The 12,108-nt window shown below is 41.5% G+C and overlaps 1 protein-coding gene across 2 annotated transcripts; it reads left to right on the top strand.

The window, feature by feature from the left end:
• The first annotated feature begins 7,303 nt into the window (after window positions 1-7,303).
• LOC104595275 (putative indole-3-pyruvate monooxygenase YUCCA4) lies at window positions 7,304-10,902 on the top strand. 2 transcript variants are annotated; one of them, XM_088898566.1, is made up of 4 exons: window positions 7,304-8,809; window positions 8,950-9,198; window positions 9,320-9,442; window positions 9,528-10,172. In XM_088898566.1, exons 1-4 carry the CDS (start codon window positions 8,177-8,179, stop codon window positions 9,645-9,647), a joined length of 1,125 nt encoding a protein of 374 aa, XP_088754692.1. In that variant the 5' UTR covers window positions 7,304-8,176; the 3' UTR covers window positions 9,648-10,172. The 2 variants fall into 2 exon arrangements, with proteins under 2 accessions (XP_088754692.1, XP_010254247.1); XM_010255945.3 differs by lacking the exon at window positions 9,528-10,172 and adding an exon at window positions 10,202-10,902 and having other exon boundaries at window positions 7,316-8,809.
• Window positions 10,903-12,108: the final 1,206 nt, after the last annotated feature.

Below are 12,108 nucleotides of genomic sequence, written 5' to 3'. Positions count from 1 at the left end.
ATGATTGAGAACCCAAAAATCCCTTAATTAATTGTCTTTAGTATTGGGTTTCTCATAGGGAAGGGATTGAAATATGCCATCCAATGGATTACCTTGTTCTTCAAGAGTGTGTGTTGTCCATATGACACATAGTAGCAAGAGCTTGTGAAGAAAAAGCTTTATATAAGATAGCTACATAATTAACCAAGAAGGAGCACGAAAGGGATGGTGTGTGAAACTGTGGAGGGCCTAGTTTGAGTCGAAATTAGATATATCCCAGCTAGCTAGCTATCAAATTGTATAATTAAACTTGTAATCTTTATCTAAGAATGAGTTAAAGATAATCACATTAGAAGTGGATGTGATAATTATTTCAAATATAATTAATTGACTTTAGGGGCATTTTGAGATATCATATGAAATGCTGTAACAAAAGCCTACATATAATAACAAAATTTAATAGAAAATGATACTTTTGTCTTTTGAAGAAAAAGAAAAAAGATAACCCTTCATAATGGTGTGCCCAAATATCACTATCCAACAATCTTGTATAATAAATGGGGACATATTTGCTTAACCAAATTACTCTTACCAAAAGAGAGAAAATAATCCTGCAGGAGTCCTCCATGTGATAGCTTGCTTTAATTTTGATGGCAAGAGTAGTTTAATGGGTTTCTCACATTAATTAGTTGCCCTGCAGAGAGAGGGAGTGTGTTACGGACTGTCTAACTCAGGGATTCTTTCGAGGGAGCTTGCCTCCTAAATGAGAGAGAGAAAGAGAGATTGTATTCCCAAATCGATAATTCCTTCCTAACTTCCTTTCCTTATTTATATACTGTTGTTACAATTCTGTTATACTCACCTCTCCACTTGTCTAGTTTGTTAGTTCGTTTGTTCTATTGGTTGGCTGTTAATTACATTCTTTAAAGGTTGGCGTGGCCTTTACTTGTACACTTGTATTCCCTTTATTTGTGTCTCAACAGTCCTTCCTCCCTTGAAAGCGACCTTGCCCTCAAGGTTAAGATGTGGAAATCTATTTTGTAAATCCAAGTAAGATTCCCAAGTTGCATCCTCAATTGGGAGACCTAACCATACCACCAATGCCTCTGGTTCGATGTGATTCCCTTTGCGTATCCACTAGAAATCTGTTCCTTAGGTTCTTGGAAGATCACTGAGAACTTCTGAAGTAGTTGTTGTAGTTGTGTGCGGCCTTCTTCGGATCTTCTTCCTTGGGCTAGAATGGGGTCATTCCCGTGGGAGTCTATCTACATTAAAACGATGTGGGTTGGGTCTACTGCCTATTTCCTTAAGGAGGCGAGGCTAATAGGTCCTAGACCCTTGGACAGCTGCCCTTGAATATGCACTTGTGAGTTGCCCACTTGAAAATCCATGGTGAGACGTGCCCAATCACATATCACGGGCCCTAGTTGCCTTAACCATTGGACTCCGAAAACTACATCTGCTCCACTCATTTCCAGGGGGTGCAGATCTACCTCGAACTCATGTCCTTATATCTTCAACTTTAATTCTGTGCACATACTGTCGCACACCAGGTTGCTCCCATTAGCTACGTGCACCCGGAAGGTTGTACATGGTTGGACCGGAATCTCTAGTTGTCTGACCAATGTTTAGGTAATGAAATAGAGAGTGCTGCCACTATCTATCAGAACTGACACATGGCGCCCTTGTACCAGTCCGGTTACTCTCATAGTTTGAGAAGAAGCAAGACCTGTCAAGGCTTACAGGGATACTTCCGGGTATTCCTTTGTCCATTGCCCCCATTCTTGGTTGTCCATTGGCTTTTCAATGTCTGTTGATTGCTCGACATATTCGGTTTCAGGTTGAAAGAAGAAAACTTGAGGGATCTTACAGCGATGGCCTAGCCCGAATTTGTCTCCACATGCATAACAAAGGCCCTTTTCCCATCAGGCTTGCATCTTAGCCCAGGTTAACCTCTTGGCTGAGTCAGGGCCTGAACCAGAGTTGGCATCCTTGCCTGTGATTCCTACTCCTGATATGGGCTCTGGTTTACCCAAGATACCTGGTTCTGGGTTCGGTATACCTGGTATGATCGCAGCTCCCAGAGGTTGATTAATCCTTCTTGCCCGATTCAGTTTGTCTTCATGTAGTCGAGCTAATGCTGTTGCTTCAAGAACGATGGTGGGTTGCATGGCTTTTACCTCCAGCCGCAATTCTTCCCTGAGTCCACCAACAAAACCGCCGACAAGCGTGTTTTCTGGCTAGCCTTGCACGCACATAGCTAATCTTGGACGGAGTCAGTCTGTCGTAGCTTAGCGAGGCTTTCATCATAGTTCTCAAAGGCTGAGACTCCAAATTGCATGGTTAAGGCGTCGGTGAAGTCTGCCCATGTGGCTCTTGGGTGTCGTCGCCGGTACCACTGGTACTAGACGATCGCCTCTCCTCCCAGGTGTGTAGAAGCTAATGGGACACAATCAGGTCCCTGTGTGCCGTGGTAATCGAAGTATCTTTCTGTTCGCTGAAGCCAGGATGTGGGATCTCCCCCTGCGAAGATGGGAAACTCAATTCTTGTTGTTCTTGATCCGCTTCGATGACTGGTGTCACTGCGTTCTTCCTGATTCGGCGCAGGTGGTGCCTGTGCCAGTCGTTCAAGCAAGGATGCGAAGCTTTCTTTGATTTCTTTGACGTCAACCGATATTTTTTGCATTTGTCCTTCCATGTTGTCGACTCTGTTCTCCATTGCGGATGACCTTGTGCTTGGCATCTTGGCTCTGATACCAACTTGTTAGGGATTGCCTAACTCAGGGACTCTTTCGAGGGAGCCTACCTCCTAAATGAGAGAGAGAGAGAGAGAAAGAAAGAGATTGTATTCCCATATCGATAATCCCCTCCTAGCTTCTTTTCCTTATTTATATACTGCTGTTATAATTTTGTTATACCCGCCTTTCAACTTGTCCAATTTATTAATTAGCTTATTCTAGTGGTTGGTTGTTAGTTACATTCTTTAAAGACTGGCGTGGCCTTTTTTTGTACCCATATATTTCCTTTATTTGTATCTCAACAGAGAGAGAGATGCGCTAGTGGGTGAGTGAAGAATGGTGACAATGTTCATGAAACATATCTCACTTCCAAAGAAACTGGGTGAAAGGGATCATGAAAACATTAGAGGAAGAAGCCAAGTAATTAAGGCTGTTTGCTTGCATGAATGCTGGGGGTCACATTGCATTTGGGTGCCAGCCATTTATATATATATACATCAAACCATGGTAGCTCTTATCATTATCTTTTGACTATTTTAATATCATCTCTTCACAATAATTTCATGATTTGTTGTTTCTCTTCACACACTCTCCTGTCATCCCTTTATTAAAGGAAAGGGCAAAATGAATAAGACTAATTAAAGTACAAACTATTAATATTACAAAGTACTGGCTAGGCTGAGAGGCACGTACAATAATATTTCACGTGCCAGCTGACAAATATGAGAAAGTGCTTGGTGAACAGCCATCTGTGATCTGCTGCCTCTCCATTCCACCCACCACTCACAGTCCTAAACTTGCTGAGCAAAGAAAAGCTTATTTCTCCATCACTTTCCATTAGAAAGATTTGAAATCCTACACTTATTTCTCTTCTTCTTTCTTTGGCTAATGAACACCATGGTGAAGTGAAGTGAAATAAGGGATTATATTGTCGCAAAAAGAGAGAGAGAAAGAATGGGTCCATGGAGAAGATGAGCTGAAAACAGACATGACAAGATTGGACGGAGGAGACATGGGGAATTGGCCGGGGATTGCAATTACAGGTGTTGAGCTCGATTGCCAACTAACAAGGAATATCAAGATCCCACCACCCACTTGTGGTTGTCACCAGAATCTTAAGATAGGGGAGGTAGAAGAATATTTTCTTCATGATGAATCATAGAATACTTCAAACAAAAAAAAGCATATTTTTCATCCTGACAAAAACAATGATCATTGATACCCCCAAGATCTTTTTCAATGACATGGTGGGCCTCCCTCTCAATAACAACAACAACAACCAACAGATGCTGGTTTGTTGGCAATTAAGTTCTTTAATTAGTTATAGTGAAGACTTAAAATCAATCCCATTGGCATTAGGGTTGGGGGGTCATGGATATAGGGGACGGGCTACCCCGCGGGATCATGCATAGTCCCGTAAAGAAAAAGAAGAAGAAGAAGAAGATCAATATTGTTTAATGCATGCAGCTTGCTTGTAGAGGTATTTGAAAGAAATTCTTTGAAGAAGTTACTCCAAAAAATGCCTTTGTAAAATCTAGTTCTGATAGATGAGATAGCTAGCATTGAAAAATGAAAACCATCTTGACCAACTAAAACGAAAACCAAGGAACTATATATAAGAAACAAAAAAAAAGGTTGGATAAGAACTATGAGATAAAAGATTGATTTGGGTATTTCTTATGTTTCTTTGTTGTCTTCTCTTTGTATTTTTCTTCTAGAATGAGTCAATCTTAGCCTGAGATACCCAATAGATGTCAAGCAAAGATACCAACCTCTCTTGGAAAAATCCAAATTGGGCTTGTATATTTGCATGTGAAAGGATACTCTTTGAGAGCCTGGATCCTCTGAACCATTTGACTAGAAATGACTATTCTAAGTACGCAATACAAAGCACATATGTAGTACTTCCCTCATAAGACAAGCGAAATTAAACAAACATGTACTAACTAGTAATTGGGCAATTCTATGTAATGTAACTGCACCATTTTCTTGGATATATACAGCCCTCTTTAGACGACTAGACCAGGGTGGCTTACTCAGTGAAATGGTTCTCAGGGTCTGGACGACTAGACCGGCCGGGTAATTACATTAATTCTATGTTATGTAATTCAGCATTTTTATCTAAGAATGAGTTAAAGATAATCACATTAGAAGTAGATGTGATAATTATTTCAAAATGAAGTTTTTTTTTCTTTTTCCAAAAGTTGTTCTCACATAATTGGAGACATTCGATATTTTTTAATTGCTTGGAAACACTCAACCAAACAATAAAAAAAAAAAAAAGTGAGAGAGACTACCATGGCGGAAGCAACTTGGAGAAATGATTCTGATACTAAACACTCACTTAAATTTCTTTACATGTGATTATGTGAAAATTGGAGTTCAACCCTTCATTTTTCATAACCTAGAGAGATGACATGGCAAGTCCTGATTGGCCAATTTCACACAAAACATTCAAATTCTCTTTTTTGCCATTCATCCCACTCCTCTAATATTGGAAAAAAAAAAAAAAAAAAACTACTACCCACAATCATTGAATTTTCTTGAAATAGACTCAAATTATTCTGTTATCTAATTAAAGTGAAACTTGATATAGACCATTGGGTCAACTCCCACAATAAAAACCTAAACCATTTATTAGCAATGCCACCTCAGCTACCACGTGTCAAAAGATCGTGGGTCAGGACCTCAATGCTGAATGCATGTCACAATTAAATCCGCCATCACATCAATCCACCGCATGATGTCATTGTTTTCAAAAAATAAACAAAAAAGCAAGATTTTGAAATGACGGCATTCGTAGTATTTAATTAACCAAATCCATCGATTTGATGGAAACTTAAATGGAGAAATGAAGAATTGGAATTGGGGATTCCGTCCGGGCCATAGAGCCTAGAGGCTAGAGCTCCCTACTACATCTTCTCTTTAATAAATTCGACGGAATGAACGAAAACATGTTAAGTCAAACAACCACCCACGCAAGTCAACTGACTGAGATTCACTTGGGAATTTAGGGCTCCAAAAAAATCCCATTACGTGCCCTAAAAGGCTAAAACTCCCGCCCATTTCCATAATTGGCTAAAACTCGCACCCACGCTCTGACGGAGTTAGGAATTAGGATTATAGACCCAGGACTAGGGCTGCAAGGTAGACCAAAAGTCCTGACTCACCGCCGAAGGACACCTGGCAACCTATTCACAGGGATCTATGACCAAAATACCCCCACCATCAAACCAGGCGATCAATACGATACACCGTTTACAACGTCGGTGGTCGTCGAGGTCGTTTTGGTCATTCTCCGAAGCGTGGGCCCTACATCGGGTTGCAGAATGGCTAAATGCTAACCCTTCCACCCCGTACGTACTCCCCTCCCCAACCTCACCCAATAGGGCGAATGGTATGCATATCGAGATTCGATTGGCTACTAAATCGTGTCAGTGACACGTGACTGGCAGGGGTGACGGTGGCTGAGGTCACGTGACCTCATCCTCCCGTCCGGTCGGTGCACCGTGACGTCAACCCTGACTCTTTTCTGTCCTCCTCCCTCCCTCTCCCTCTCTCTCTCTCTCTCTCTCTCCTCTCCCTTACGTTGACAGTGCGGAAGCTATCCGTACACCCCTTTCTCTCTCATCCACAGTGATGGATTGGATATACGTGTATATATCAGACACGCAGAGCTGATACGGGGGTAGAATCGTAAAATACAAAAATCTCGTGAGTGATTGTTGTCACGTATTCTGGGCCTCGGGCGACGAAAAGATCTTTTACTTGGGCAGCAAAGATCTCACGGCAAATCGGCATTTACTACTCCTTCCGAGTTCCAACTCAAAACCCCAGTCCAAAAAAGCCCAGAGTCCCGGGGTCCAAACCCAGCAACCCAACGAGGAACAAAATAAGAACCAGACCCTGAGAAGTCCTCCCAGGACCGACCGGACCGCACCAGAGACTAGACGAGACGGGACGAGACGACGTAGTGCGGGGGGGGGGGGGGTGCTGCGTAGTGCCCGCATGTGGGCTATAGAGTGTTGGCTATGCGTGACAACGCGTGCGCACTGTTCGACGGGTGACGCGAGAGAGGGACCCATTTCGTCTTCCATATGCAACCCTGAGACTTCCTATTTATGGTTATCTCCTAAGTCTAACTGTTCAACATTATTACTAACCCATCTCGTGTCACTTTCCCGAGTTTCGATATCAATTATCAATTGCCAATTCAATTGAATTACTCTGGTGACTGTTAATTCATGAAGTAAAGCTTAAGGTGGTTTATTACTTTATTATCAAACATGAAGCTGACAAATTATTCCCAAAAGTTAGATTTTGTCACCTGGGTCTCTCTCTAAATCACCCAATCTTGCTTTTTTTTTTAACCATCGATGATCAATGGGTACTTCACCATCAAGCTCTCCGTTGGTTCCAGGTATCTGTGGACTGTGGACCGCCAAGTTATTGCCACGTATCGGTTTGTATGAGAGAGAGAGAGTAGAAGAAACAAGCTTGATTTGATTACTGAGGGGCTGCTGGCAAATGGTGTCAAAAGTGTTAGTTGGATGCAACTTCTGTTCTGTCCTTTGTTTGAGTTGCAAACAATGAAACAAATGCCGATGTCGGTTACAGGCAACAAAAAACGGAGGGAAGGGAATGAATAATGATTGATGATATTTGGTCTCCAACGGGAGGATTTGTATAAGACCCCAGAATTCCTTTGTGGGGGGAGGGGGAAGAAGTCTCATCGTGTATTATCATCATCATCAAGCTTGTTTGTGTTTGTATTTGTTTGGGGGTGGGTTATGAGTCTATCCAGTATCGACAATGGTCCGTCTGTCTCCTATGTCCTGTCATGCAAATGCAATACTTTACGTGTCATACGCCCCCGGCTGTGATTTTGCACTCCCCAACCCATGATTTCTAGTGCCTCCTGCCTTCACTTGTCACCGTAACAGTACAACATCCACAACGAGATATTGCCGAGAAAAGAGTCTTAACTCTTAACTCGCTTAACTCTAGCCCCTTTCCCTTTCCCTTTTTTTATTCATCTTCTCTTATATTCTGATAAATAAATCCCACAGGCCGCAGCCTTTCTACATAAATACCAGGAGTCGCTCTTTGCCCATGTCCACCCATTCACTCTGTCTGAATTCTGAACAAGCTAAGGAGAAGCCTACTAAATCCCTTTCTTAAACCTTCACGCCTCCCTATTCCCTAACCTCTCTCTCACTCCGGCCATCTTTCTTTATAAATGCTCTCCCTCTCTGTTTTCTCAGAAATGGACCAAGTTCCGTTACTCCATTGATCCATCTCCCGTCGACCACTGGCACCCTTCTCTATCTTCAACACATCCTCCCGTTTTAAATCCACAACTCCCTCCCTTGCATACCCAATACAAAGTTGGCCAAAACGTAAAAAGTTGCACGAAAACAGGGGAAAACAGAGCTTGCCAGAGTGGTTCTTGAATCTTGATGGGTTCTTGCAAGGAAGACGACGGACAGCTCAAATGTGTTTGCGTACTCGGACCCATCATCGTCGGTGCAGGCCCTTCCGGTCTGGCTGTCGCTGCTTGCTTATCTCAGCACGGCGTCCCTTGTATCCTGCTGGAGAAAACCGACTGCATAGCTTCTCTTTGGCAGTATAGGACCTACGACCGAATGATGCTTCATCTCCCCAAACAGTTTTGTGAGCTCCCTTTATTGGGTTTCCCCGAGGAGTTCCCCGAGTACCCATCTAGGCAACAGTTCATCTCTTACATTCAGTCTTATGCTACCAAGTTTTCCATCAAACCCAGGTTCCAGCAGACAGTTAAGACGGCTGAGTTCGACAGGGCATGTGGCCTCTGGAGGGTCCGAACCCAGGACACCGAGTACTTCTCCCGGTGGCTCATTGTCGCCACCGGAGAAAACGCTGAGCCTGTAATTCCTGAAATTTCAGGGATTGACAAGTTTCACGGCCCCGTTATGCATTCAAGCGTTTACAAATCCGGTGCAGACTTTCAAAACCAGAAAGTTCTGGTTGTTGGGTGTGGCAATTCCGGCATGGAAGTTAGCCTAGATCTCGTTAGTCACAATGCAATCCCTCATATGGTAGTCAGAAGCACAGTAAGTTTACTCAATCCTATCAATCTCTCATATTTCAAACCTGTTAGCTTAATAGTATTAACAAAACCGGAACTGTTCTTGTTTAAAACTTGGTCTTCATCTGGGTCTATCTGTTCTTATTTCAAACCTTGTCGGTTCAGGTACATGTCTTACCCAGAGAGATGCTTGGACTGTCAACGTTTGGAGTCGCCATGGGTCTTCTGAAATGGCTTCCTTTAAGACTAGTAGACAAGATTCTACTACTAGCAGCAAACGTCATCATAGGCAATACTGACCGGTTAGGCCTACGCCGACCCAAAACCGGTCCAATAGAGCTGAAGAACGCGACCGGGAAAACTCCAGTACTTGACGTCGGAGCTTTATCACAGATTAAAGCAGGCAAAATCAAGGTAAACCGACTGAAATCTTAAATGGGGTGACGTCAAGTTTCATGTTTATATTCGTCTAGCTTTATCTAAACGAGTATGTGCTCGGTGTGTCTGATTTTTTTTTTTTTTTTTTGTACTGCAGGTGATGGAGGGTGTGAGAGAGATAACGAGAACAGGAGCCAGGTTCGTTGATGGACAAGAGAAGGAGTTCGATGCTATAATCCTAGCAACTGGTTACAAGAGCAATGTCCCTTGTTGGCTCAAGGTTAGAATGGCTGGCTTCACCATTTCTGTTATTTTTTCTTTCTGCAAATCCTATTATCACTCTTCTATCGCTTTCACACCTACAGACACACACGGCCAAGACTAGCAAAGCGTCTCTTTCCTATCTTCCAGAAAAAATCAAATGGATTCTCCGGATCCTTTTACTGGGTTTCGTGACGTTTGTCCTACAAACAGAAATTTCTTAGGCTGTTCTGTTGAGTTACTTTCATGAAAGATTTTGGACGTTGAGGCAACTTTCTTTGCAAAACCTCGTTTGTATCATCATATCTAAAAACATTTGTATTGGGATTTTCTCGGTATTTCACTGGAAGTGCTAGCTACAAAGTGTCTCTTTTCTCTTTCACAGGAATAAAAAAATGGCAAAATGGGTTTGCAGTTTGTACCCAGAACCAGTAATCTTTGGTCTTTGATGTGTTGCTATCATGGAGTTTTGGTTACTGTGAGATTCTTCCATGGAGATTTATTTGAATATCAAAAGGCTTCTTTTTCCTTTCCCTTCTATGTTGTTACAAAAGATGAAACAAATAATACGGGTTGGGTTTGTAGTTTTCACCTGGAAAAGTTTTTTTTTTGTTCTTTTGAAACTTTTGGGTTTTTTGAGGAGGATCTCTTTAGAAATTTGAATATACAAGGTTAGTTTAGAACTTAGAAGACGGTTACGTGAGTGTATCTGCAAATCAGAATGAAAGCAAGACTGAGTTGGGTCTGATCGGTTTTCTGTTGATTTGTTGTTTGACAGAGTTGCGATTTCTTCACGGAAGAAGGGATGCCGAAAACGCCATTCCCCAACGGTTGGAGAGGAGAGAACGGGATGTATAGCGTGGGATTTACGAGGAGAGGCATCTTGGGAATGTCCTCAGACGCTGTTAATATCGCTAGAGACATAGCTGCGCAGTGGATACACATTAAGGATCTCCTGCCCACGAGAACCATACCCACTCCTACCCACAAGACATCGCAGCCGCACATCGGGAGCATCTCCTCCTGTAATTGTGTGTCTTCATGCATTGGGAGATGTTCCCGATGCACGGCTGTAGTGTCCCGTGGGTAAGAGGGATCGGTCTTCCTATTTCCAATTCTTCGCGAGGAAAAGTGTAGTGGTGTATATTTGATGTGACGTGGAATGTTGTTTATCTGGTCAACGTTATGCTTTTTGTTGGGACTTGGGACGTATGGGACAGAGGAGGAGGAGGAGGAGGAGGAACGAAAATGACAATAGTGTCCTCGATTTTGCTACAACAGAGGAGGGAGGGAAGTTGGCTAAAATGGGTAATCGCCCTAAGAGGGTTGGTTTTGTTAATATGGGAATCAGTTAAAACAGTTATGAAGGCTCACGCAACTGTAAATTGGGCTGTTTCATGGATGCATGTGTATCTCAGCTCTGCAAGTGCAGCAAATGAACAAATCTCATGATGAAATTCTTAATTCTGAGCCCATAAAGGCCCATTCATAGTAAGATAGATGGTCAAGGCCCGGACTTTCCAGTGTCTATCACTATCAGTAGCCATTCAGTCAGTCTCATTAATGATGGATATGAATTTTATGATATAATGAAAGTAAAATGATTTCTCTAATTGGGATTCCAGGGTTGGAGTCTCATTATGTTCATAGCTTGGCAAAATCTATCGTGCATCCGATGCACCTTGCAACAAATAGTAAACAAACATTGTAAAATGTGAACGAATACTTTGTAAAATATAGATCAATAAAAATTATCGATTAATATGTGGATTTAATATTAGTGGTTGATGTTTACGAAATCTTAGCTATGCTATTAGATATTAGAACTTAGAGAAGTTATACAAATATAGAGCACATATGGTTCAGATATAAATTTTTTCGTAACTAATATTACATATTAAAAGCTTAATATATTACCAATCAACACCCCCATGATTTTTTATGAATCGTACTTGATTGGTCACCTCTTTTATGATACTGGTTGATTTGCTGTAGGTTTTTCCATCTAATATATCTCCGGTATCATAGTCGAACCCTTATTTTTATTATAAAAAAACCTAAGAAATGCAGCCTGGGTGCATTTTTTATGCATGTGTATTCAATATCATTTTTGTTTTCTATATCTTTTAACTCTATATCTATTAATGAATCATCCATTAATAGATCCATCACTATAAATGCATGCATGTAGATATATACATGCATAAAAAAACAACAAAAATTAAAAGATGTTGAATCCAATTTATCTCCAGCCTGGGTGCAATTTCACCTGTCACAGACTGAAACTAAGACTAGGTGGATATGATAAAAAAAAAAAAAAAGGAAGGAAATAGCATAAGGGATCCGGACCCAAACGTACAGTTCAAAGATTTACATTAATTCTTGATTTTCGGGCTTATTCAACCCATGAAGAGCTTGTTTAATACCCATTGCCATTTTCTCATTCAATGAAAGCTTCTTGAAAAACATTAAATTACTCTAGATTATGTGCACTCTTTTGACATACACTAGGTGACACATTAGCAAGAAGTGGACAATGATATCAAACACCATCAAACTGGATATTTGGCACTGTAGCGTTTCATTAGTTACATTTCACAACCTTGCCGCATCAGGAAATTAAAAACAAATAGAAATGCTAAAAAATACAGGTTTGGTGCCTTATTTTTCAAAGAAAAAAAAATT

The sequence above is a fragment of the Nelumbo nucifera genome, chromosome 2 (genome assembly GCF_055504915.1).
Source record: "Nelumbo nucifera cultivar China Antique chromosome 2, China Antique-T2T, whole genome shotgun sequence".
In the NCBI taxonomy this organism is placed as follows: domain Eukaryota; kingdom Viridiplantae; phylum Streptophyta; class Magnoliopsida; order Proteales; family Nelumbonaceae; genus Nelumbo; species Nelumbo nucifera.
The sequence above is the reverse complement of the archived record's forward strand: the minus strand, read 5'-3'. Positions and strand labels throughout refer to the sequence as shown.